The sequence below is a fragment of the Theropithecus gelada genome, chromosome 5 (genome assembly GCF_003255815.1).
Source record: "Theropithecus gelada isolate Dixy chromosome 5, Tgel_1.0, whole genome shotgun sequence".
NCBI lineage: Eukaryota > Metazoa > Chordata > Mammalia > Primates > Cercopithecidae > Theropithecus > Theropithecus gelada.
This window is the reverse complement of record NC_037672.1, coordinates 53,172,432-53,199,506: the sequence shown is the minus strand read 5'-3', so window position 1 is coordinate 53,199,506 and position 27,075 is coordinate 53,172,432. Positions and strand designations below refer to the sequence as shown.

The 27,075-nt window shown below is 38.2% G+C and overlaps 1 protein-coding gene across 3 annotated transcripts in view; it reads left to right on the top strand.

Moving 5' to 3' along the window:
• HERC3 (HECT and RLD domain containing E3 ubiquitin protein ligase 3) overlaps positions 1–27,075 on the top strand; it is a 128,235-nt gene that overhangs the window by 69,547 nt on the left and 31,613 nt on the right. For all 3 annotated transcript variants that reach the window (XM_025386513.1, XM_025386511.1, XM_025386512.1), the window contains 14 exons: positions 78–208; positions 780–940; positions 3,322–3,398; positions 7,672–7,796; positions 9,410–9,469; positions 12,655–12,766; positions 13,172–13,361; positions 15,155–15,318; positions 15,434–15,547; positions 21,536–21,559; positions 21,652–21,741; positions 23,288–23,458; positions 25,434–25,577; positions 26,508–26,674. In XM_025386513.1, coding sequence (XP_025242298.1) covers positions 78–208; positions 780–940; positions 3,322–3,398; positions 7,672–7,796; positions 9,410–9,469; positions 12,655–12,766; positions 13,172–13,361; positions 15,155–15,318; positions 15,434–15,547; positions 21,536–21,559; positions 21,652–21,741; positions 23,288–23,458; positions 25,434–25,577; positions 26,508–26,674 — 1,730 coding nt within the window. The remainder of the gene's footprint in view (positions 1–77; positions 209–779; positions 941–3,321; positions 3,399–7,671; positions 7,797–9,409; positions 9,470–12,654; positions 12,767–13,171; positions 13,362–15,154; positions 15,319–15,433; positions 15,548–21,535; positions 21,560–21,651; positions 21,742–23,287; positions 23,459–25,433; positions 25,578–26,507; positions 26,675–27,075) is intronic.

The window sequence follows — 27,075 nt, the reverse complement described above, 5'->3', positions numbered from 1 at the left end:
TAGGCATTTTGTATATAGGTTTTAGAGGTGTACCCTTAAGGATACAGTGAAGTCATATGGTGTTTGTTCTTTGTTAGAGTGGAGGTGTGTTTACTTTTGGCGCTGGTTCCTGTGGGCAACTTGGACATGACTCCATGAATGATGAGGTTAATCCTAGAAGAGTTCTAGAACTGATGGGTAGTGAAGTAACTCAGATTGCTTGTGGCAGGTGAGTGCTCCTCAAAGCTTCCTTGTATTCACTTGGACCCAGAAATGGGTCTTATCTTGTAGTGATGAAGAATGTGATTATACCTAGTGACTGTCATTTTAAGAGATCTTAACTGCATGCATGCCTGTGGTGAAATGTGGAGAAAGACCTTGGTAGAGTGTGGCAAGGAAGGGTTTTAGATAAACAGAGCAACATGGAGACATTAGGCTTCTTTTGGGATAAAGAGTAGCAGGATGTGGGGAAGGGATAAAGAAAGGAAAATAAGAGAGTCCCAAAGAACTTCTTGGAAATTTTTGCCTGAGTCTACCCTGCTTCTCTCCGTTCATCTCAGAGGCCACATGCAGCAGATCATTTAGCTCTTTGCTGACTTGCCGCCCTCCTCATGATATAGAGTATTAGAGAAGGATAGTAGTATGGAGAGCAGCCGCTGCAAGAAGAATCACGTGTTAACATGGGGAAGGCTCTATAGGAGCACCCTGTGCTGTGCACATGTGGAAGTTAAAAGTTAGAGTCAGAGTGTACATCCACATTAGTAGAAACTATGCTGATGAGTTAAATTATTTTTTCACAGACAACATACCCTAGCCTTCGTGCCTTCTTCCGGACTCATCTATGCATTTGGTTGTGGAGCAAGAGGTCAATTAGGAACTGGGCACACTTGTAATGTCAAGTGCCCATCTCCTGTCAAGGGTTACTGGGCCGCCCACAGTGGCCAGCTTTCAGCCCGAGCTGGTAAGAATGATCGTCTCTGGAATTTAATGGTATTTTAAGTGATGAAAGCAGTTGTTTACAGAATATGTATCTGTTACTTACTTTGAGGTCTTTTGGAGGGAATGAAGATAAGGTATTTTTAAACATCAATTAATAATTTCAATACTTACTGTGCATGAAACTTTATAGTTGAGATCGTAGAGAATAAATAAGGCAGGAAATACTGTTGTGTTAGGCCGTTCTTGCATTGCTATAAAGAGCACCTGAGACTGGGTGATTTATGAAGAAAAGAGTTTTAATTGGCTCATGGTTCTGCAGGCTCTACAGGGAGCATGATACAGGCATCTGCTTGGCTTCTGGGGAGTCCTCAGGAATCTTTCAATCATGGCAGAAGGCGAAGAAAGAGCAGACACTTCACATGGCAGAAGCAGGAGCAAGAGAAAGAGTGGAGGGGAGGTGCCATACATTTTACACCACCAGATCTCATGTGAACTCAGAGCAAGAGCTCACTTCTCAGCAAGGGGAGGGCCCAAGCCATTCATGAGGGATCCGATCGCATGATCTAAACACATCCCACCATGCCCCACCTCCAACATTGGGGATTACTGCAATTCAACATGAGTTTTGACCAGAACATACATTCAAACTCTACCAGTTACTTTGTTTTCACAGACCTTGGTGGTGGTGTGTACATTTTATTGTTGTTGCTAATAATGATAGTTTGCATGTACTGAATGCTTAATGATGTTTCATTACTATGCAAAGCACTCAAAATAGCCTAAGAACTAGTTAGTGGTTGTTATCCCCATGTTAGAGATAAGGAACGAAGTCTTAAGGAGGTCAAGTAATTTGCCCAAGATCACATAGATTCTGGAGGCAGGATTTAAACCTAGGTCATTCTAAATCCTGTGTACTGTGTTACCTCTACTTTGCTATTTGTGTTTTGGTACATAACACGATGTGATTTCTTTTTATGCCATTTTTTTTCTTCCCTTAAAAAATAATTAAATAACAGTCTTGGTTTCACTGGAAATCAAAGTAAGGCAGTCATTAATATTGAATGACTGCTTCACCTTGAAATAATAAATCTGAGGCTGAAATGGAGCTAGAGAATCATTAAAAGGAAGTGTAATTTAGTAATTAATTTTGATTTTGAAGTCGATAAAGTGACACACTTATGGCTTGATCAGGAATTTGTTTGAAACAGTAACCATCATAAATTTTAGTACTGGATTATAAGAAACTCAAGGACACAGACAAACTCTTTTCCTTTTTGTAAACCTAGCATATAGCACAGGACCTGGCATGAACTTGTCACTCAGTAGACGTTTTTGGAATGAATATATGAGCATCTGAAATGTAGTGCAGCTTAAAATATAAATAAACAAGATTTTGTTTGGATGATGTTCCCAAAAGCAAAAGACTGGCTTTGTGTCCTCTTCTCTGTTGTAAATTCTTTTCTCCAAGACATTGTACTCACACGTGGAATACATTTATTTAGGAAGTTTACCAACTCAGGTATTTTTTGGTTATTTTGAAACCGCAAATTTTTGAAGTTGAGTTATAACCTGACTTCCATGGTCCTAAATTTGTGCTTGGATGTTTGCCAAAATGATTTTATAACATAAGCAGGTAAATGTCAGTTATGTAAATGACATGGTTTTAGGAACCCTCTTGGTAATGTGGGAGCACAGAGGAAGGCATAGAGGAGTATTGTGGTTAGAGGAAGTTTGAGCTGTGCCTCGAAGGATGATTTAGTGTTAGCCAGGTATGGAGGACTGTGAGGGAGTTGGTGTGAGCACCACCAAGGTGCAGCTCCAGAAGCACATTCAGGTTATGCTCCTGGTGGGCACATTCATGGAGAATCCCGTGTGCCAGGGACAGCAGAGGGAGGAGGCACCAAGATGTGAAATAGTGTGGTGTATTAGAAATAAAGGCAACGTGGTAGTAGGAGACTGTCGCCATGGACACAGTGTAATGGGAGGTGAAGCAGGGAGCAGGAAATGGAGGTCCTTGCATGGCAAGATTCATCCTGAAGGGGCGTGGGTCCACCACACTCACATGCTAAATTATTTGTTACCGTAAAGAATAGTGCCCATTTCAGATTTCAGGTCAGTGGCATGCCAGAGTTAGAATGAAAAAGAGAAACGAGGTCAGGATTTGCTGGCAGTTGGGGAGGGGCAGAAGAAGAGTTAGAGTGGAGGATACCATTTTATATATTTATTTTTAATTGAAGTAGAAACAGTCCTAGGCAGTGAGCCAGGGGAGAAGATTTCTTACTTCTGTGACACAATTAAAATGGATAGGTACCCACTCTGAAGCGTATTCTGCAACAGTAGAAAAGGGGATCGAGGAGAAACTTCAATTATTGAAAAATATGCTTTCGGAATTTTTTTTGACAGATCGCTTTAAATATCATATCGTTAAGCAGATCTTCTCTGGAGGAGACCAAACTTTTGTACTTTGCTCCAAATATGAGGTAAAATTTTTCTTGTGACTCTTATTTCCAGGGAGGAATAATGGTGAAGCAATATTTGTTTTAACAAGTAATTGCAACATAAAGAGCAATGTTACTCTTTGTTTCTACCAATCTTATGTTATTTCTAAAATAAACAAACTAAATCTGGAAGAAGTTTGTTTGGCTCCCTTGAAGTGCCAACAGTTCTCCTGGTACTATGGAGTTCTAATTTATAATTTGAAATTATTTATTTATATTTGTACTTGTTCCAGAAACACTGTAAAGGATGCCTAGGGAGTTTGTACTTACTTTGGCATTATTTGATTTTCCATTTCTTTTCTTCCCGGTTAAGTGGCAACAAATGCTAGGTATTTGAGAACTTGGTGGGTTTCTTTGTTTGATGTGATTGAGTGTGTATATATATATATATGTAAGAGATACCACAATTTTCAGATGTATTTTGTTATTTATAATCTGCTCATGACGTGACACCAAAATTTTCCCTCCTATTGTCTCCCGCATCACTGTAGTGGATAAAGACAGTGTGACATTGTCTTTCTGCTTGAGGTAGAGTGTGGATCCAGGACTCTGTGACAGGGTTCGAATTCCTTCCACTCTTCCTTGCTGGGGGAATTCAGTCTGAAAACAGCTGCACAGATTTGTTGTCAGTGCTGCACTCCTTCCCCTGTGTTTTCTTTCCTGTCTTCTCTTTTCCTTCCCCACCCTTCCTGCTTTTATTCAGCAAGCATTTCAACAGGACCAGCTCTGAGTGGTGCATGGATGCTTATGCTCTCCTGGAGGAGCAAGGAAGGGGCTGTTAGTGATGATAAAGGAGTCAGAATTGACCAGGAAGAAAATGAACAACTATGGAAACCAGGGGCTCTTTCAGTCTTGGAAACTTTCTCTATTAGTTTGATACTTAGCTATCTTTAAGTACACGAAGTTTTTGCCTTGTAGTCACTCTGGTTCTATGATTCTGTTGGAAAAGGTCCTGGTGGAGCCTGAGGCTGTAGGCTGGACAGCTAAAGCTGATGATGAGCTATTTTCCAGGTCAGGTGCCTGAAGAAGGTGGCTTAGTGCTGCCATCTGGCGTGATTTGGAACTGCTGCTAAGGCCTCAGACCCAGCCTCAGAGTGTGTGTTAGAGAGAAATCCTGAGGAAAGCTGAGGTTATTCTTTGTTTCTTCAAGATATCAATATAACAAAATACAAAAGGCACTGACTTTGTGGAAGATAATCAGTTTTTGTCAATAGGTAGTAGAGTTTTAAGTATTTATTTCCCCTAGTAACTGACTTGAGTAATAGTATCCAACTTTAGTTTTCCTGTGAAATTTAACATGAAACTTAGTTTTCTTTTATAAATACAGTATCTGATATATGTAACTGATTTTTATTATTGTAATTAACACTGTTGGGCCTGGAAAACAACACGCTGATGAGAAGGAAGTGAAGTAGCATACTATTAGAGAGACAGGACAGGTTAAACTTTAAACAACTGGAAAGAGGGAGAGGTACCCATAGCATAAGATCACACACACACACACAAAAGGAAAGTAAACAGTACTTAGGAAGATGTTACTCTTAAAAAGCTGGACAGAGAATGACTTTGACGAGTTGAGAGAAACTGAAACCTATACACATTTACTTAAACTATTAACCAGAGATGATTATTTAGATACAGAGGCCAATCAAATCATATATTTACCCTGTTACCATATCACTTAAAGAACCAAGAAAAAGCACCTGTATAGTTACAGCCTCTATATTTTTTGTTGTTTTGTTTTGCTTTGTTTTGTTTTTGAGACAGAGTCTCACTCTGTCACCCAGACTGGGGTGCAATGCCATCATCCTGGCTCACTGCAACCTCCGCCTCCTGGGTTCAAGCGATTCTCCTGCCTCAGCCTCCCGAGTAGCTGGGATTACAGGCGTCCACCACCACGCCTGGGTAATTTTTTTGTATTTTCAGTAGAGACGGGTTTTACTATGTTGGCCAGGCTGGTTTTGAACTCCTGACCTCAAGTGATCTGCCCTTCTCAGCCTCCTAAAGTGCTAGGATTACAGGCGTGATCCACCACGCCCGGCCACAGCCTCTATTTTTATAAAAGGCTGACTCATTCATTACTGCCAGGCCTTAGGTGAAAGAAGGGAGGGAAGGAGTTATAGTCAGATACCCCTTTGCTGCACTGATTCTAGGTCTTGGGAATTTAGTGAATGTAAACCATAGCATCTCCTTTTCCTTTCATTTTGTTCCCTGGATAGAGTTGAAGAGGGAATGTGGTTGGGATTGTTACAATTTTGTGTGTGTGTGTGTGTGTGTGTGTGTGTGTGTGTGTGTGTGTCTATCTCATAATCTTTTTCCTGAAACAGTGATTCTTAACCTTGGCTGCCTACTGGAATCACCTGGGAGCTCTACAAAATACTGATGCCTCTAGAGATTCTGATTTAATTGGTCTGGAGTATGACTTGGTCATCAGGATTATCGAACATTCCCATGGTGATCCAAAGTCCAGCCAAAGTTGAGAAACACTGACCTAAGAGCAATTTTTCCTTTTTTGCCTGTATGTATTAAAGACAGGAAGAATGATATTTTTTCTTGGTTCTTTAAGTGATTCTGAACTTGTGCTTCACCCAAGGCATCTCTGGTTTATTGGACATATGATGAGGATTGAGAAACTAGTTCCAAGTCTGTATTTTTTTGTAGGTTTGTGTTAGAATTGATGTTCAGCTGCCCCTTTGAATGGAGGAAATAAATAAAATTTACACAACAACAATGGTAATCTGTGTGTGTACTCCAGCATCTGCTTTGGATTATGACTTCCTTGTATGTACTTCAAGATGATTTTTGTTCTCTCCATAGATATCTGTGGACATTTTAGTAGAATAGTTATCAATAACCAGATGATCACAAACTTTGTCAGGCATCTGTTTTATTACATGCTCTACTCCTTCCTCCCATAATGATACCTTAACTTGAAGCTATGGGAAAGTAACCAAGAAAATTTACTTTGAAAGTTTTGTTTTTATGTGTAGGTACAAAGGAGAAAAAAAAGATCTCATGAGCTGATGAATGAGTGCTTTAATATTACCTTTTTCCTCTTAACTGGAGACAAGGAGTATAAAGCACCATCAACTTTTTCTTAGTTCTCGAACAAGAACAAGGTTTGGGGAAAATAAGTTGAAAACAAGCAATTTTAGAAAAGGAAAGTGCTTATTTTTTTTTTCTTTAATCTCACTGAATAAAAGATGCACAGTGTTGGGCAGCATTTGGAATTTTCAAGGACATACATTATTGACATCTTTTTCTGCCATTTTTCTTATAATAGCTATATACTTGAAGCAAGAAATTAAGAGTCATTGTTTTTATAGGTTATTTGTCATATAGATTATAACTGAACTCTGACTCTTTTGTAATACATTTTGTTGAAGTTTGGAGGACATTTATGGCAGGTGACTAATACCTTAAAAACCTGCTGTTACAGTGATTCAAAGCAAAGGGGAAAGAGGGCTGGGAAAGTTGTACTGAGTTGGTTTCTCCGGAAAACAGGCCCGAGACTCAAAGGTTTTTGGGAGAGTGCCCTCTAGAAGAACATCTACTGAGGGATGAAGGAGGCGGGATTGGGCAGAGGGAGGGGCTGAAATGCAGATCAGTTGTAACAGGGGCCTCAGCCAGTCCCCTTGAGGAGCACTGAAGTTGTGAGGTCCTTCAGCCAGTCCTGAGTTGAGGCAAGGGGACTGGACTTTTTTTTTTTTTTGAAACGGAGTCTTGCTCTGTGCCCCAGGCTGGAGTGCAGTAGCGCGATCTCGGCTCACTGCAAGCTCCGCCCCCCTGGGTTCCCGCCATTCTCCTGCCTCAGCCTCCCGAGTAGCTGGGACTACAGGCGCCCGCCACCTCGCCCGGCTAATTTTCTTGTATTTTTAGTAGAGATGGGGTTTCACCGTGTTAGCCAGGATGGTCTCGATCTCCTGACCTCGTGATCCGCCCGTCTCGGCCTCCCAAAGTGCTGGGATTACAGGCTTGAGCCACCGCGCCCGGCCGGGGACTGGACTTTTGCACCATGCGTCTACCTGCCATTGGATGTGATAGTGAAGCAACAGTCAACGCCAAGTCCTGGACAGCAGCCCAGCTGGGATCTGTCAGGAGCCTCCATTCTGAAGGGTGGAGGGGATCTGGGCGGCACACCACAATATTTAGATCATAAGTGAAACATAAAATGGAGAATATGTGGGAGAAAGGAGAGGAGACAAGATCCATGCTACGTAATTTCTTCTTTTTACTGTTACATTTAATTCTCCAGAATTCTTCTCCTGCTGTTGACTTCAGGACTATGAACCAAGCACATTATACCAGTTTAATAAATGATGAAACCATAGCGGTTTGGAGACAAAAACTCTCAGAACACAACAATGCAAATACAATCAAGTATGTGGCTGCTTGTCTTCATTTTTTTTTTTTTCTACAAAGTATGTCTTAACTTCTTAGCTTAGTGTGATTTTCCCTACTTGCATATTGATACTGTGAATGTAAATGGGGTTTTGCATTTTAGGGAATTGTGGGTTTTTTTGTTTTGTTTTGTTTTTTTGGTTACTATTTCAGGGTTGATCTTCTTAGCCCCAAATAACATAATGGATGGATCCCCAATTCTTACACACAGTATATGCCTCAACCTGCCTAGTTCATTGTAATATCTTAAAAATCCCGACTGATGAAGGCCTGAGTTGGTGATTCTGCTAAGAGAGCTTAGCGTTCTGGTTGTGTAACTCCCATGGGTTTTAGTGTATGCATGTTCCAAAACATCCCAAATCTGAGACAGCTGTTATCTTACCTAATCTTAATAATTTTTAGCAATTTCCTATTCAAAATGATTGAGATGGTAATTCAGAGTCAGGTAGAAAAAAAAAATAAGTAGGATTGAGACCTTTTATTAAATTTAAAGGATAATTTTCCTTTGCACATTTTTACACATTTTCATTGGCTTTCCTCAGCTTCTCCACTTTTTTCTGCAAAGTCTGATTCTTGGGAAGAGTAAATCAAGCTCTGTGCACTAAGTTGTGGTTATCCCCAGAAACGTACATAATGGTTCCTGCATTATGACATAGATTGTAGTGGGCCAAATGACCAGGACTCTAAACTTTGAGGCACTTGAGGTAGTAATTTTTTGAGCAAGAGAGCATTAGGAACACCCTAGAGCAGCTCTGTGGCAGTCTTCAGAATCCCTCACCATAGGATGGCTCTGCCAAGGAGCTCAGGCTGGAAGGGTAGCAGGGGAGAGGAGATGAGGGCTAGCTGGGGTCCAGCAAGGGAAACTGTGACATTTTACCATTAGTTGTCTGTTTTCTTATTTATAAAATGAATGGATGGAAGAAATGATCTTTAAAGATCTTTCCTGATCTAGTTATGTGGTTAACAGAAACTACTGTAATCCCCTCCCCAGGCATATATTTGTGTTATTCTTTCCCTTTTCCTTGCACTGAATGGAAAGGCCCAGGATTCCTGATGTCCAGTTTCATTTTGAGTCCTCAGAATTAGCTGTTTCCCCAGAGCCTGTATAATAGAAGGTAATGGGAATAAGTGCTTGTTTCGCTTATTTTTTAATTTCCATCTCAGATATGCGGCAAAATAGAAGTAATTTTTCAAGTATTAATTTGCAAAGATAATTTCTGTGTTTGGGAAGTAACAACTTGGCTTCTCTTTTTTGATTTTATTCTGTGTTTCTCTTTGGAGTTTAGATAGGGCACTTCTTAGATGCTTGGTGGTAGGAAAAAGTTCAAGAACATTCTTGGGACAAGAGGTGTTCTTTCAGGAGCTTTGATATTTTTTTTTTCCTAACATGGAAAACTTAAGTTCTTCTTCCTTTTGAGATGTGACATCCTGTTTTTCTAAAGCAAATGCACATTTTCGAAAGCTTCAGCTGACTAAGAAAGAACTGCTATTAATTAAATCCTAGAGTAAATGATTACTTTATTGTTGATGCTTAAATAACCATTTATTTGTAATTATTAAAGGCTTCCCCCACCCTTCTTTTTTTTGAGCAGTGGTGTTGTTCAGATATTATCTTCTGCAGCCTGTTGGAATGGAAGTTTTCTTGAAAAAAAGTAAGTGACTTAGAGCCTTTAAAAACTCTCATGTGTACCTGTAGTCTCAGCTACTTGGAAGGCTGACACAGGAAGACTGCTTGAGTTTAGGAGTTTGGGGCTTTAGGATGCTATGATGATGCCTGTGAATAACCACTAAACTCCAGCCTGGACAACATAGTGAGGCCCCCTCTTTTAAAAAAAAGTTTATTAAAACCCCACATGTGATGCAAATACTTACTCGGCGAAGGCTGTGAAAGACTCTTCTTCTCTTTGATGGTGGCTGGCCTTAATTTAATGGGTAAGCTGATGCTTTGCACAAAAATTGGAATGCCTAATAATGGTAATGAGAGGACATCTCATTACCATTATGAGGAAGAGCAATGCTGATTCATACCTGAATGGCAGAAAAGCAGATTACCGAGAGAGACTGTATCTCTTTCAGTAAGATTTTCAGAGTATTCTAAGATGTGTCATAATTTTAAATTCTTAGTTCCTCATATAATCTTCTTGATTTCTTTGGTTTGCTTTCCCATAGTTTTAAAATTTTTATTATTATTTTTAATTTTTTTCTCTCAAAAGGAGTGAATTTAGGGAGTAATTCTAAGGAGGCTTCATGGGCTCCTTGGATTTAGGTCCAGCCCAGCTCACCAGAGAATTATATTTAAGGTTTAACTCCCCAGTAGTAAATAGAATGTTTATTTTCTTTGTCTTACCCCTTCTGCAAATATCTCCCTCAGGAACCTGATGCAGCAAAAGGGTCTTACCATGGGTTTGGATCTTTGGTGATCCCAAGTCCTAATTATTTCTCAGTCCTTTTCTGCCAGTGACCAGGCTAATGAGATCTCAAGATGAATTAGACTTCATTTCTGTGTGTGAATCCCACCCCTACCCCTCGATCCCTGTGTTAGTCAAGATTCTTCAGAGAAATGGAACAAATAGGAGAGAGATAAATAGATAGATGGATGTATCTGTCTATCTAGAGAGAGAGAGAGAGAGAGGGGGGATTTACTACGGGAATTGGTTCACCTGATTATGGAGGTTGAGAGATCCTGCCATAGGTATCTGTAATCTGGAGAACCAGGCGAGCCAGCATCATGGCTTAGTACAAGTCCAAAGGCCTGAGAACCAGGGAAGCTGATGGTGTAACTCTCAGTCTGAGGCTGAAGGCCTGAGAAATGGGTGGGGGCTCCTGGTGTAAGTATTGGAGTGCAAAGACCACAGAACCTGGAGTTCTGATGTACAAGGGCAGGAGAAGAAGGATGTCCTAGTTCCAGAAGAGAGAGAGAAAGAATTTGTCTTTGCCCTGCCTTTTTGTTCTGTCTGGGCTTTCAGCTGACTGGGTAGTACCTACCCACACTGGATGAGGATGGATTTTCTTTGCTTAGTCACTAATTCAATGCCCATCTCTTACAGAAAACTGACCCAGACATACCCAGAAATAATACTTTAACAGCTACCTGGGTATTCCTTAATCTAGTCATGTTGACTCCTAAATTCAACCATCATCGCCCCCTCACTGTAAATGGGTCCCTAACTGGGTTGCAGGAGGTCACTTCAGAAACTCTCTTTGGTTACATTTAGAGATTATAAAGTCATTTACTTTTATAATTAAGGCAGCTGGAATGAGCTCACACAATTCATTTCATATTTAGTAATTAGTTTTTTCCTCCAGGGAAAGATATTCTGGATTATGCTGATGTTGGCCTTCTGGAACAGGGGTTCTCAGCCAGGTTGATTTTGTTCCCCAAAGGACATTTGGCAGTTTCTGGTGACGTTTTTGGTTGGTGCAATGGGGAGGGACTTGCTATTGGCATCCAGTGGGTAGAACCCAGGGATGCTGCTAAACATCCTTCATTCCCACCTGCCCAGCAAAGAATCCTCTGGCCCCAAAAGTCAATAGTACCAAGGTTGAGAAACCTTGTTCTAGATGGATAGCTTTCATGACATTTGGGAAGGGCTCTTGGCCAGACTTGTTAGGTTGTTCACCCTTAGTATCACAGATTTCGTATAGAGTTGTGGAGAAAGCCTTTTATTTTTTTTCAAACTGACATTTCAGAAAGTCTCCTCCTGTAGTTTACATAGGATGCATCACAGGAAAACAATCAAAATGAAGACCAGTTTTACAAAGCAATAAATATATATAGACAAAACATTTTGTTTTTGTTTTCTCAACAGCATAACAAAAAGTATCTGTGAGCATATGGAAAATTACATACTGGAAACCAGAATTCATTTGTATATTTTGGGCAGATTTATTTTAAAAATAATAACAACAACAACGAAAGACCCAACAAACAAAGTACAAGCAGTTTATCTTCATGTGACCATAGGGGTTTCAATACATATAATTACGATTTTTTAAAATGTTAGAAACTCTTTTTTGTTTTCAAAAATTATAACATTGCAGTCAGAGTGTATTCAAATAATCCGAATGTGTCCATTACTCAAAAACAGAAGGCTGCTTTGCAAATAGATAGCTCTTTTGTAAATTAACAGATGTGGTAGGTTCAAGAGCGGGATATATGAGATATTCTCTAAGTCTCAAAAATGCTAAGATTTTATTTAAGGTTAAAAAAAGATTTAGTTGCTAGAAAGTTAAAAATAGTAGCAATGAAATTAGTCCTTGGGTGAATGTAATTGTATCCTTTGTGTTAACAATGAGAGACATTAACTTTGCATTTACTCTAGATCATTTTTATTTTAAATACTTTGGTAAGAAAGGTTTTCAACAAGGAGGTTCTACTGTCGTTTGTTAATGAGTGCACCAGTTTGCACAGGGGATGTTATTTGCCCCAAGCAACAGCATCTACATCTAGTTCAATGAGCCACAAATACAGAAAAGAAAACCAAAAAACACAATACGAAATCAGGGAAATAATTCTTTGTTTATAAACTTCAAGATAGCCTTAAATTGACATGACAGTCCTTGTACTTTGACTTGAAGGAAAACAGATTTAAAAATTTGAAAATTCTTGTAAAAGGAATTCCAGTGTGGTTTATTCTTTGTGAAATGATAATATTCTTTATTTTGGGTTTATTATTTTGAGATTTATGCAAAATGTGGTATTTTTGTGGATCTTATCTGCCAGGTCAAATTTAAATCTGATTGGTAAGAACATAGTATTTTGTTTACTTGTTTATAATTCCTATCAGAGTGTTTGCTTTTTCTTTTATTAAATACTTTTTTTATTTTGTTTGTTTAGAATTGATGAACATTTTAAAACGAGTCCCAAAATCCCTGGGATTGACCTGAACTCAACTAGGGTGTTATTTGAGAAGTTAATGAACTCTCAGCACTCCATGATTCTAGAACAGGTATGTTTCTTATATTTGTAAAGTGCATTCTTAAAAATGCATTTTTGTATTGATGAATTCAATTTCAAGCGAAAAAGAGTAAGATGAGAAAGTGAAAGTCTCCAAATCTTAATTTTGTAAAGTATTTACTTTGGGAATTAGACCTACCTTTTGTTTTCTTTTGGCTTAAACCTTTCCAAGGCAGTGCCCCTCTAGAATATACAGTTTGCACTGGCAGGGATCCTTGGCTTTTCTTTTCATGGATGTGTACTGAGAGCCTAGACCAGTGTAGGGCTCATAGTAGGTTCTCAGTGCGTAGTGAATGAATGAGAGTTGAGAGTCTATCAAATAGGTTATGAACTTAGAGATAAGTTAACTAGATCTCAGGTTTGTTTGAATTTCTCATTACTCTTTTCTCTCATACAGATTTTGAACAGTTTTGAAAGTTGCCTGATTCCCCAGTTGTCAAGCTCACCACCAGATGTTGAAGCCATGAGAATCTATTTAATACTACCTGAGTTTCCCCTACTCCAGGATTCCAAGTATTATATAACATTGACTATTCCCTTGGCTATGGCCATTCTGCGGCTGGATACAAACCCCAGCAAAGTACTAGGTAAATTTGCTAACCTCGATATCAGTGGTTTTATGCTCATTTGTTTTGTTGGTGTGACTCCTGGCTCCAGTGGATTGAGATCCAAGAATCTATTTGTTGCCATTTAATATCCTTAACACTTAAAACCTTTTTTGCTTTGCTGTTAATTTTTAGCTAACCCTATTTTCAAGTTGAAAATAAAACCATTATTTAGATTATTTGAAATGACTCATGCCAGAATAATCTTGATTTTATAATATTCACAAACCTAATTTATTTAATTTGAAACTAATTTTTTCTACCACATTTGCTTATAATAAATAGGGCCTCAATATTCATGTACATTGGTCTCTGTTTCTCCTATGTCTAATTTAGGGGGTGGGAGTGAAGTGTGAGCGGTTTTGGTGATACAGAGGTCTCCAAAAAAGAAGAGAAAGAAAATGACCTAGTGTGGACTTACCAAATGTTTGTTTTGTTTTTCTTTTTTAGGACAGTTGAGTCCACACTGATTTTTGCAGGCTCCGGACACTTTGCTGAGATAAAAACCTTCCGTTCCTCAGTGATTTGGAGAGTGTCTTTCATGGGAGTAGCGCCTGAAATGTTTTTATTAATCAAGTGCAGGAAGTCTATCACCTGGCTTTTTACTTTTTCCCCCCCGGGTAAATTTTGTTAGGTGTCATTGCAGCTCAGTAACTTCTGTGTTCCAGATGGACTGGGATGTTACTTGAGTGTGGTCTCCCCACGAATAAAGAGACTGTGTTCCTGAAGGTGGAATACTGGCTTTTATATATTGTCTCCACCTTTGTAGAAGACATAAAAACGGAAATAATAATGAAAGCATTAGTAAATGTTAGTACTTAATTTTTTTTAAGATCAAAAGCCTTTTGGGGAACATTTTCTCAGGTGTTCTAGTTGATGTGAAACAGAGAGGTGGCAATATTAGAAGGAATCTTACCTGACTTTCAAGTTTTAGAGTTTTTTCATTTTTATTTTTCCAGACTGGACATTACAAAGAGAACATAATTATTCAATTTCACACTTAATTTATTTTTAACTTCTAATTATTGATATTTAAAAGAATACCCCAAAGTAGAGAGTATGCTACAGGTAGTCACCACACAAATTCAGCAGTGGTCAGTATTTTGCCCATTTTATTTCATCTGTCTCTTGCCCTCACCACCTTTTTATTTTTTGTTGGAGTATTTTTAAAGGAAATCTCAGACATATTATTTCATTCTTTAAATATTTCAGTATGGCTGAGTTTATTTCCAATGAAATATAAGCCAGTGCTATGATTTTCTTGTCTGGTTATGAGAAAGCATTATTTGGGGAGAAATAAAAATGGCAGTTTTTCAACTAATGATACCTCTTAAAGGGAAGGGAATGGTTGCTGTATTGTTGCTGCTTCTAGGGTGTGTCATCCTTTGCATTTCTGCTTCAGGATTTAGTGGTGGCTGAAAGCGCTAGGACATAAGAATACTTTTTGGATTAATACAGTGGGCATCACTCCTGCCCAAAATATGTGTTTCTTGTCCACATGTAGTCTGGAATTGGACTTGTGAGTTAACCTTCAGATTGAGTCTTTGTAAAAAATCAGACCAAGCTTTAAAAAAAACCCAGAACTCCAGGGATTCTTGTACAGCTGCTGTTCTCTCCAAAAATGTTTTAATGGATTCTTTTTAAAGTCAGTTTTGGGAAAATGCATTTTAGACTAATGTTTATCTTCTAGACAAAGCAATTTTTAACTGGCAGGCAGAAGACAAATAGTTGCCCAAGATTACATGTTGAAATATGTCTTTTCTTTCTTTCTAAAGATAACTGGTGGTCTCAGGTATGCCCGAAATATTTCATGAAGCTGGTAAACCTCTATAAAGGTGCAGTCCTTTATCTACTGAGGGGAAGAAAGACATTCTTAATTCCCGTACTGTTTAACAATTATATTACAGCAGCTCTCAAACTCTTGGAGAAGTTATATAAGGTGAGCATAGGAGGTGCTAGTGGGGAGGGGGTAATTAGATGGTAGGGTAAAATATCCTAGTGAGATGTTCTTTGCGAAGCCATGTTTTAGTTGTCTGTATTTTGTTCTTCATTAGGTAAATCTTAAAGTGAAGCATGTGGAATATGATACATTTTACATTCCTGAGATTTCCAGTCTCGTGGACATTCAGGAAGACTACCTCATGTGGTTCTTGCATCAAGCAGGGATGGTAAGAATTCATAAAGCATATTTTAAAGCTTTAGTCTTTTTATAAGAAGAGCACGTGTGAGCTCTATAATATATCTTTGACTTTGATGTCAGTGTCTCACCTATTCTTCATCCAGCTGGCCTTTTGCATTCTAGAAACTTGGAAGTGCTTTAAGTAATCATCAGTGTTATAAGGAGTCATAAATGAGTAGTCACCCAGAATGTTACACATTAAAAGTTGCCACCTTTTAAAAATCAGAATATCTAAAGTAGTCAAATTCACAGAAACAGAAAGTAGAATGGTGATTGCTAGGGGCTGGAGGCAGGGGAAAACAGAGAGTTGCTATTTAATGAGTACAGTTTCAGTTTTGCAAGATAAGAAAGTTTGGAGATCCAGTTGTACACCAGTGTGAATATACTTAACACTGCTGAACTGTACACTTAAAAATGCTTAAGATGGTACCTATTATGTTAGGTTTTTTTAAACCCTAATTTAAAAAAAACCCAAGACACATACAAATATGAATTTTTAGCTTTCCTTGAAACTTGGAAGATCTGGCAATACGACCTGTCTTTCCCATATGACACCAAGTGGCCAGAGTTCAAGAGTGACTCTTTAGATGAGGCTTATGTATATGCCACAATTCCCACTGCAGCTTAATTTATCCCTGCCATTGAGGAAGGATCATTTGGTAATTATCGTTTTCTGACAGCCTACTTAGTCATCATGTGTCAGCTACCTGGACCCCGTAGGCCCCTTCTGATTGAGAATTATGTGTGTGAAAGTGTCACACATCCCTGATCCAGAGCTGTCTCACTATATTTTAGATATGTCATTCAGGGACCTGTGGATTCCTGCCTGCAACCACTGGCATGGCAGGAACTGCTCCTTTTGATAGCACACTGGCTTGGGATATATGCAAGGCTCTTTAGGATCTTGGAGTATGTGCAAATTTGAGTTAGGTCAGAAAACAGAATGATAATTTGGTTATTGTATTTTGTGGGTAGCAGATTTGAGGTGAGTCCTTGCCAGTGTAGCAGGTTCATCACCAATATTAGGGCAATATTTTTCCTGTGGGGTTTTTGGAAGTCAGCAGTTGTCTCCAAAAGCAAGGCATTTCAATAGGCTGATCTAACTGAACAAGCAGGACTGTTTTCTTTGTCAAATAATGGATGATGAATGCTAGACACAATGTTGTATTTTTTTCTCTAGAGACTTAAAAAATGCATACAATGTTTTATTTTTAAATAAGATTTTATGATTACCCTGAGAAAACAAAATACTTTTTTTCTGAGACAAGGTCTGGCTTTATCACCCAGGCTGGAGTGCGGTGGCACCATCTCTGCTCACTGCAACCTCTGCTTCCCAGGCTCAAGCCATTCTCCCACCTCAGCCTCCCGAGTAGCTGGGACTGCAGGTGTGTGCCATCACGCCTGGCTACTTTTTGTATTTTTTGTAGAGACGGGGTTTTTGGGATGTTTCCCAGGCTGGTCTTGAACTCAAGAGCTCAAGTGATTCACCAGCCTTGGCATCCCAAAGTGCTGGGATTACAGGGGTAAGCCACTGTGCCTGGCCAAGAAAATACTTTTTAATATAAATGAATTAGAGTGTTCTAAATGGGTTGACTTGGGAAATTTAACATGAAGGCTAGTAATGAACTCTGTTTTCACTTTCAAATTTAGGAATTATTAAAAAATAAGCACTTCTGTTTTATCAATTTATGAATAATTATTCACTGAATAATAACATTATGAGCGGTAAAATAAGCCTGATGAATTATTTAGGCCAACTGCTTTGTTTCTAGATGAGGAAATGGAACTTAAACAATTTTTCCACCAATTTCATTAGCAATAAAAGTCAATTCTTCTGATTTCTAATCTACCCTTTCTGTGACTTAATGCTGAATAAAATAAGTCTAACAAATTGTAGTTCTTTTTTACCCTGAAGAAGAAGTTGCTTATGTTAAAATCTAGATTATTATGACAGTAGTCTCTGAGTAGAGATAATTAAGTAACTTTTACAATATTTTAAATTTCCTTTCTCTTAACATTTGATAAACAAATATCAGATCTTGAATAACAGATGCTCATCTTTTCAATGACTGTAATAGTTATTAAAGAAATATGGAAAATTACATGAAATTAGTCTATGACCTTTTGTGATTTTTGTGGAATTTTTTCTAGTGTATGAGGTACAATGATATTAGAAATTGAATTTTAAATTTCTTGATATTTTGGATTTTAACTTAAAATACTAAAGCTATTTCATATGTTATTTTTGTTTATTTTAACTACTTTTAAATAATAAATGGATTTTTTTTGGTGTGTTGGAATTTTTAGCTTGTTACTAGCTGAGGCTGTGTAGCATATTGTTGAGCACATGCTCCAGCCAAAAAGACCTGGGTTCAGTTCCCAACTCTGGTCTAATGGCCGTGGCCTTAGACAAATTACCTGATTTCTATAGGCCCAGCATCCTCATTTGTGAATAAGAATTATAACAGATTGTGGAAATTAAATGTGAGAAAGCATGGAAAGACCTTACTTAGCAGAGTACTTAGCATATAATAAGCCCTCAATAACTATTTTTCACTAAGCACTTCTTGAGCACCTAATATGTGCTGTCTGCCTGCTAGTCACTGGGAGTGGAAACATGTATGGATATGGTGTCTACCTTTGCAGAGTGTTTAGCCCAGAAGCAGCAGTGAAAAATTCCCAAAGGGATCTAACAATGTGTGCAGAAGGAACATTCTAAAGTGGCTGATTTTTACTCCTTTTAAAGAAGAGGTGGTAGTGGTTCCTTTACTTCAATCAGCAACTTGCCTTATCTGCACTTAAAAACCAAATAGCACAGAGTGAGTGATTGGTGGGCTCCTCTAGAGGGCAGCACAAGTGGGGAAAGTCAGTGCCACAATGTTAATCCTTCAAAAATAAAAGCTAGATAAAGCTCGACATCTTGCTGTATGTGTTAAAGGAGACAAAGCCAGGCAGTGTTTTGTCTTCAGTTATGAGTATTGTGCACGTGTGAGACAAGACAGGCCCTGAGGCAGAGGAGGCTGTATTTCTTCTCCAGCACTGCACCTGTGCGTGTAGTGCCTCCTGCCCCACTTGCAGCCACATTTAGGAAATATTGACTTCATATTTTAAAAAAACGATATTCCCAATTTTTCTGTTCTATTCCATTTACTTATTCATTGCTTCTATTTCATATGCTTTAGAAATGAGCTTAGGTCACAGTGCAGCCCTGTTTCAGGCAGGGAGACTTGAAATATGGTCCACTAGTACTTTACTAGTTTTAAGTCTGTGAAACTCATTTTTGAGGAATGGATAGTCCAAGACAAGTAGCCTCTCAGGAGATAATCATGTATCTTATCAGTTCATATGCATCCTTCTAGGTTATGAATAGCAATAGTGGCACAAAATCATGCAGATTTATTTCATATAATATGGAAATACAAGTGTGAGTACGATTTCTAAAATATTCAGCATTCACAGAATAAAAATGAAATTAAATTATTATATATGAAATACAAAAACTTACAAACTTATGAAAAGTCTGTGGATGTATAAGCAGATGTTTGTTACAGATTTGCAGCTTCTTTTGACTGAATACCCTTCCATCCTTTGCCTTCCTTAGAGCTGTCACTTCTGTTTTGTAAGGCTTCCGTATCTTCCTGCCTGCCTTGCTGGCTCACCTGAGACCTTCTCTAGACCACCAGCTCTGGGCAGTGTCTCTCTGGCTTTGGCTGTGGCTCCTAACTGAGGCAGTTTTGGATTTCTTTCCAGCCATCCCTCTCAATGGAGAGAATGGTGACCCTGCCCTCAATTTAACTCCTCCCTTTCTCCAGTGGAGAGATCAACCTGCTTCCAAAACTGGCTTCCTTCAACTCTGGGGTGTGGGAAGGAGTAAGGTGAGGGATGCTGAGAGGGACTACGAGCTGCAGAAGGTGGATATTTAAGGGGTGCAGAGAGGCTCGGGGTGGGTATTACAGGGTGGGGAGAGAGAGTCAGAGAACAGGAGTGGGACTGGAAAGAGCCAAGGAATACAGAAAAAACTGCTGATTGATGTCTGAAATAACTGCATTACACCAACTAAAATGCCAGTATGTACTTAAAAATACTAAGTAGGCTCGGACTCTGTAATGCCAGAACTGTTTTGTGTTATCACTTCTTCCACAGTCACTTTTATATTTGAAGTATCTAAAATCTTTATCTTGCTTTATAGACCAACACACATTCAAGATCTTTCTTTTCCCTTGAGAATAGGCAGATAATGCTTTGCGTAAACTAATCTTTTCTGAGAAACAGATGAGGAAATTCTGAATATTGGCACCAGTTTTAAGCCTGCTTTCTTTCCCAGGATGCTTATATCTTTTGTAGGTACCTAGACTAGAAGATGATTTAGCTTTTTGTATAGTGCTGTTTTATGGTGTGGTTTTGTTTTTTTGTTTCTAGTCATTTTGATTTCTAACTTCAAAGTAATTGGATATGTAGGCATGAGAGTGAGTAAGATTGGTCTGGATGATATATGTAGGATTTCATACCTGATCTCACTGGACTGGAATTGTTTCTTCGATTAGTGTTTCTCTGTCTAGAGAAATGTGCCAAGATCCCTGGAAGAACCTAGTTATAAAGGGTTAACAGGGTAGATTTTAATTAAAATTGCTTTTAAATTATTGTATTTAAATATCCATAAGGACAAAAGGAGGCACATGCTGCTTATTCATATGGTCCTGATATAGTACAGTTATAAAACCAAACCAAATTTATAAATTAAGTATAAGCAAAACTTTAACAGCAATAAAATGCAGTTAGCCTCATTGATTTTATGTGATGATCAAACATATCTTACTGAACCTAAACCCCAGTTGCATTGTGGATGTGGCCTGCATGCTGTCAGGCCCTGGTGCTTGAGTTCCACTGCCCATCTGGCTGGGATGACTCACCTCTCTTTTCTCCTTCAACTGCTGTTAAACCATGTGTGTGCAGCAAGCCAGGACCGCATTGGCCTTTTCTTAGGTGCAGATGCAGCATCCACCTGCCAAGACTGCTTCTCTCTTTTCTCACTACACCTGGACAATTAAATAATAACATGATGCCAATGCAGTTATTCAAACAAATATAACTTAATGTGTTTTACTAATTTTGTTTAGGATATCATTAAGAAATATATAGAGTACTCCCAGATCTCTGAGAATACACCCATGGTTTTGTGTTTGGTAATTCTTGCTACAGATCAACGTGACCTATATTGTTGATTTTTTTTTTGTTTCTATGAAGTTAATATTAAGTTAATGTTTGTTACACAACTTAACAAAAAGTGAAACTATAACTCATCTCCTAGATGTCCTTCATTGTGGTTGTGGATTTTTACCATTACTCCCCTCCAAAGTTTATTCACAAGTGCATTCACATATTAATGGAATGCATTCTGTAGGCTGAGTACTAGTCTAAGTGCTGAGTCAGCAACAGTTTACTAGATAAAGTCATTTTTAGAAGCACCTGAAATTCTTTCCAAATACTTGGTTTCTCCTAAGAGTAGCAGCCTGTGTGTCTCTGTGTGTGTGTGTGTGTGTAGGAAGATGCAACATCATTTAACAAATAAAATGTAATTTGTATTGTCCACTTTACCCAACAAAAATTAACCTGTGAAGTCAAGGTTATAAAGCTCCTGTTTTGGAATTAGATTTCTTATAAAAGAGAATTCTGTTAATGCTGTGAATTGTGGAGAGTTAGTGACATGCCCTTTAAAGGTCATAAAAAATATTTTTTAATTGCTTTTGCTCTTTTTTCTCATTCTGTGGCCATCAAAACATCTTTTCCCTTAAAATTTAGTCAGCCATTCAAATGGTGTTAGTTCTATGGCCAGTAGTCAGGTTGGTTCTGTGTTTTGTTGTTTATATTTTACTTTTGGAGGGATTAAAATTCAGGTTTTACTATATTTTACTTTTGGAGGGATTAAAATTCAGGTTTTACAATTTAAGTAAGAGACTTTTTATTTTTTTTTACACAGAAGGCTAGACCATCAATAATACAGGTAAATGATCCTTTTTAAATTTGCTTTTATATTTTTCCAGCTATACTTTCTGTGGAATAGTATAATACTGTCAGTAATGTGCTTTATTCTAGGATACTGTAACACTTTGTTCCTACCCTTTCATCTTTGATGCCCAAGCCAAGACCAAAATGTTACAGACAGATGCTGAACTACAGATGCAGGTATTATATTTTAGAAATTATTTCCTCTTTTTAATGTGTTTCTCCCTTTCTGGACATTCAGTTGTAATTTTTTCTAATAGGAGAAGACATATTTGGTTGAAATTCCATTATAATTCTTAAAGCTGTTTGAAACTTTTCAGTAATTTGTGTTGAATATAACACACATAGGTGGATACACATTTATGTAGATTAGAGATTGGCAAAAGGACGACTTAGTAAGTGTTTTAAGCTTTGGGGACCTTATGGTCTCTGTTACAACTATTCAACTCTATTTTAGCATAAAAGCAGTGATAGACAATATATAAATGAATGAGCATGGCTATATTCCAGCAAAACTTTATGTATGTTGAAATTTGCATATTATGTAATTTTTACATGTGGTGAAAGATTATTCTTCGTTTGATTTTCTTCACCCATTACACAAATGTAGAAACCGTGCCAAGCGCAGCCCACACCTATAATCCTAGCACTTTGGGAGGCCGAGGCAGACTTATCACTTGAGGTCAGGTTCAAGACCAGCCTGGCCAACATGGTAAAACCCTGTCTCTATCCAAAATACAAAACTTAGTTGGGCGTGGTGGTGCCCACCTGTAATCTCAGCTATTCGGGAGGCTGAGACAAGAGAATCACTTGAACTCAGGATGTGGAGGTTTCAGTGAGCCGAGATTATGCTACTGCACTCCAGCCTGGGTGACAGAGCACAATTCCGTCTCAGAAAAAAAAAAAAAAAAGTAGAAACCATTGTTAGCTCGAGAGCTGTGCAAAAACAGGCAGCAGGCTGGATTTGATATGTGAGGCCTTAGTTTGCTGACTCCTGACAGAGAGAATTAAATGGAACTTGGGAATTCTTCGTTGAATAAAAACTTGTTATAGAGATTTATTTAATAATTTATTTTAAATACACATTTTTATTATAAAGTCTAATTGATTTTGACAAGCCACAAAAACATTTGTGAATTAGCAGCTCAAATCCTCCAATTCCTACTGTTGGTAGATATAGATATATAACTTCATTTATCTTTCCCTCTCCATCTCTCTGACTGTCTGACTGTCTGTCTGTCTGTCTTTTTCCAGCTCTGACTGCATCTATCTATATATGTGTTTGTTTTCATATTGCTGTATCTGTTATATTGACAGTTTAGAGGTTTTCAAGAGAAATGAAATTTTTCAAAGAATAACTCTTTAACAAGTGGTTATTAGCTTTCTTTTCCTGCCATTTTGAAAGTTGTGGTTTTTACCCACTTTCTACCATGTTTCTTTAAGCATGATACTATTTTAGTATTAATCAACTGGTTTAAGTCACTTTCCTGGACCTGGTTATAGATCATATGATTCATAAACTGTAGTTAGTTTCTGTGAGTCCAGATTAGAAAGACTTGTGTGCTGCGTAAACATAAGTAACTTAGAAAATCTGTGGAAGTTAAGAGGGAAAAAAATAACCAAATGGAGGTGCAGTCAGTGCCCCCAAGTCCAGAAGCACAGCTGACTGCTCTCCCAACTCACACGTGTGCTCTGAGTAACTGTGTTCTTGACTGTGCCATTCCAGGTGGCAGTCAATGGAGCCAACCTGCAGAATGTCTTCATGCTTCTCACCCTGGAGCCTCTGCTGGCCAGAAGCCCCTTCCTGGTCCTTCACGTTCGCAGGAACAACCTTGTTGGAGATGCCCTAAGAGAGCTGAGCATTCATTCTGATATTGATTTGAAAAAGCCTCTCAAAGTGAGTTCCTTCAGGGTATTCCTCTAAATACCTTCGCAATTTTTCTTCAAACAGTGTTGATTAAGCAGCAATGATCTTACTAAAATTGTGGGGTGTAGCCATTCTTTCATTCATTTTACAAGAATTGAATCACCTTCTTTTGTCAAATCACCAAACAGAACATCTCAGTGTAACATTGGATAAAAATGCCAGTGGATTATTTGAAAGATTAGAGTGCTTTCTTTGTCTTCTTCTGCTGTCTTTGGTGTACCAGTTCCAGCTCTATCAAAAACAAGCAAACATCAACAAAAACGAAAGCTTTGACTAATTACAACGATTAAGCTATCATTTAGGAAGATTGTGGATATCAAAGATTTAAGAGAAAGAAGGTAAAATAGGAAAATGGAAAGGTAGTAAAATCATCTGGGAAGCTATTGGCCTATTATGAGAGGCACACCTAGTACCTGCAAATTATTAAATGAAAAAGAATTTCTCTCTCCATAGATCATGCATATTTCCAGGGCTTGGCATAATGCTTGGTACACAGTAGGTATTCTAGAAATACTTAGTGAATTATTTGAAATTGTTTAAAGTCATTCATCTTTTCCCTCAGACAACTTCCATATCCTTATTGCTAATCTTTTTATAAGTTCCACTTTCAGAAATGTAATAGGCATGAAATGAACTGATCATCTCCATAAAGGGTAAATAATGCTCGATAATTTACCCTTTCCAAAATTCCTAATCAGTAGCATCAGTCACATCAATCTGCCTGGTTGTTCTCCCCAGAACTTCTGTGTTATATTTTTGATACAGCTTTTCTTTTTGCCCTGTTTTCAATAGGTAATTCAGGTGAGGCAGTTCTTGCTTTGTAGCAGTATTCTGCTGGCATCTGTGTAATCCAGGTCCTAGTCTCTGTCCCACTTTTACTCTTGTCCTGCTCTAGGCAATCTTGAAGACAGCCACAAGTGTAAGCTTTTTGAATGCTGTTTTTAGCTCTGTGCCTGAGTCATTATCTCTGAAATGGGGATAATAGGACTCTACACATAAGGCTGTTCTGAGGATTAGGTTAATAGAGTTTAAGAGCTGGCATGTAGTAAACTCCATGTCATTTGTTGATTTGCTGTAGTTGTTACTGTTAATAACCATTATGTATCCAGCATGCCTACTTCCACTCCCTCACAGAGCCCATGTCTGTGTCTGATTACAATACCCTCTTCCCTTCTACATGCAGCAGTTACTTCAAGAACCCTATTGAGAGTGATTTCTCCCAGAAAGTGTTCTTTTATTCAACTTAAATGAAAAATCATTTTTTTCTATGTGCCAGAATATTTACCTCTCATTATATATTTGACTCTTTAAAAATAAAAAGTATTCTCTGCTTTTATGTCTGTCTTTCTGCCCTTAAGCAGATGGTACAGTTTCTTTTTCTTTTTTTTTGGTCGGAATTTCGCTCTTTGTTGCCCAGGCTGGAGTGCAGTGGCACAATCTCGGCTCATTGCAACCTCTGCCTCCCAGATTCAAGCGACATTCCTGTCTCAGCTTCCGGAGTAGTAGATTACAGGTGCCCGCCACCATGCCAGGTTCATTTGTGTATTTTTAGTAGAGACAGGGTTTCACCGTGTTGGCCAGGCTGGTCTCGAACTCCTGACCTCAGGTGATCTGCCTGCCTTGGCCTCCCAAAGTGCTAGGATTACAGACGTGAGCCACCATGCCCAGCCAATAGATGGTAGACTTTCTAAGGACAGGTGGTAAATTTCTGACTTCCTTTGTATCCCTTGAAGCACCTAGTAAAAATTTTGTGTATCTATAAGTACCTTGTTAAAACTTTACCAGCAATAATCAACAGACACACCTTGCAGTTTTCATTGCATCAGTGTATATTCTTTGTTATACTTTCCTTCGTTTGTCCTGAGTTTAGAAAATGGTCTGCTGAAAAGAGATACAATTTGTCATAGATTTCCCTGAAGCATTAATTCTGTTCCATTACTTTAAGGTAATCTTTGATGGTGAAGAAGCAGTGGATGCTGGTGGTGTTACAAAGGAATTTTTTCTTTTACTGTTAAAAGAACTTTTGAATCCCATCTATGGAATGTTTACCTACTATCAAGATTCAAATCTCTTGTGGTTTTCAGATACGGTAAGTAAGTGGTGTCACAATTAAACAGATGGATTAAACTTTCTTTTTGTTGTCAGACCAATCCCCTAATTTCTGACTTTGCAAAGGGGAACATAGCAAGGATAATAATTCAAAATGTTTATAAGTAATTAAAATGTTTATCCCGTCTTCATTTATACTTGTTGCCAAGACCTCATAGTGCATTTTGTGAGCCATCAGTCCCATTTCCATTTCTAGTAGGTAAGATCCAAGTCTTGTTATCTGAGAAGGGTAAAAAGAAACAGTGTGATAAATTGGTTTTGTGACACGTGGAAGGTCAATAATCAAATATGTCTGATTTTAATAACAATGATAATATAGTATCACACACACATACATATGCATGCACAGTTTATTTTTGAAACTTCAGTAGGAGAGCTAAGTTTTTAAAGGCATTTTAATTTCAATCAGACTGTCATTTACATTTTTTTCTATGAGAGTTTTCTTCCTAGATCTGCACCATACCAAAAGGTAGCCACTAGGCACTAGCCACATGTGGTTATTTATATATTATTTATTTAAAATTAAGTAACAACAAAGATTCATTTGCTCCATTGTACTAGCCACATTTCCTGTGCCTAGTAGACACATGTAGCCAGTGGCTACCATATGAGATTGACAGAATAGAATGTTTCTATTGTGACTGAAAGTTCTGTTGGACAGCCCTGCTCTAGATGACTATGAGCTGTTCTCTGTATCACTAGGTGCAAATGCTTAACTCTGTCTACATTGCGTCTTTAAGGGATAACAACTTTTGTCAGTGTGTTTCTTTGCTACAGAAGGTAACTAAATATTAATGAGACCTTTATTTTTTTATTTTGAAAATATTTTGAGGGAAACGGTAGAATGTTTGAAGGCCACAAACATTGCATTTGCATTTCTTTTTAACACATTTGTATATGCCCTAAAAAGTGTTTTGTAGAGCACAACTGGTTTCACTTGATTGGCATAACCTGTGGACTAGCTATCTACAACTCCACTGTGGTTGATCTCCACTTCCCATTGGCTCTCTACAAGAAGTTACTCAATGTAAAGCCTGGCTTGGAAGACTTAAAGGAGTTGTCACCCACTGAAGGAAGGTACAAAGCTAAAAGGCGATTGGTATCTGAAACTGTTGTGGCTATCTCTGGCATGAGGATTAAAGGTTGAAAATACTATCTGTACAAATCTGAGTTTATTGCATCCTATGGTTAAACCCTATTATATGTGTTTTGTCTAAGATGTAGCTGTACAGCTACTTGCTTGAAACATTGCCTGTGTTATTGGTACAGTTGTCTCTTGATATCCAAGGGGCATTAGTTCCAGGACACCTTGCAGATACCAAAATCCACATATGCACAAGTCCTGCAGGGGCCCTAGAAGAACCCATGGATTGGAAAAGTTGGCCTTCCATGTCCTTGGGTTTTACACCCTGAAAATACTGTATCTTCTTTCTTTAATTATACTTTTTTTTGTTGGTGAGGCATAATAGATATACATA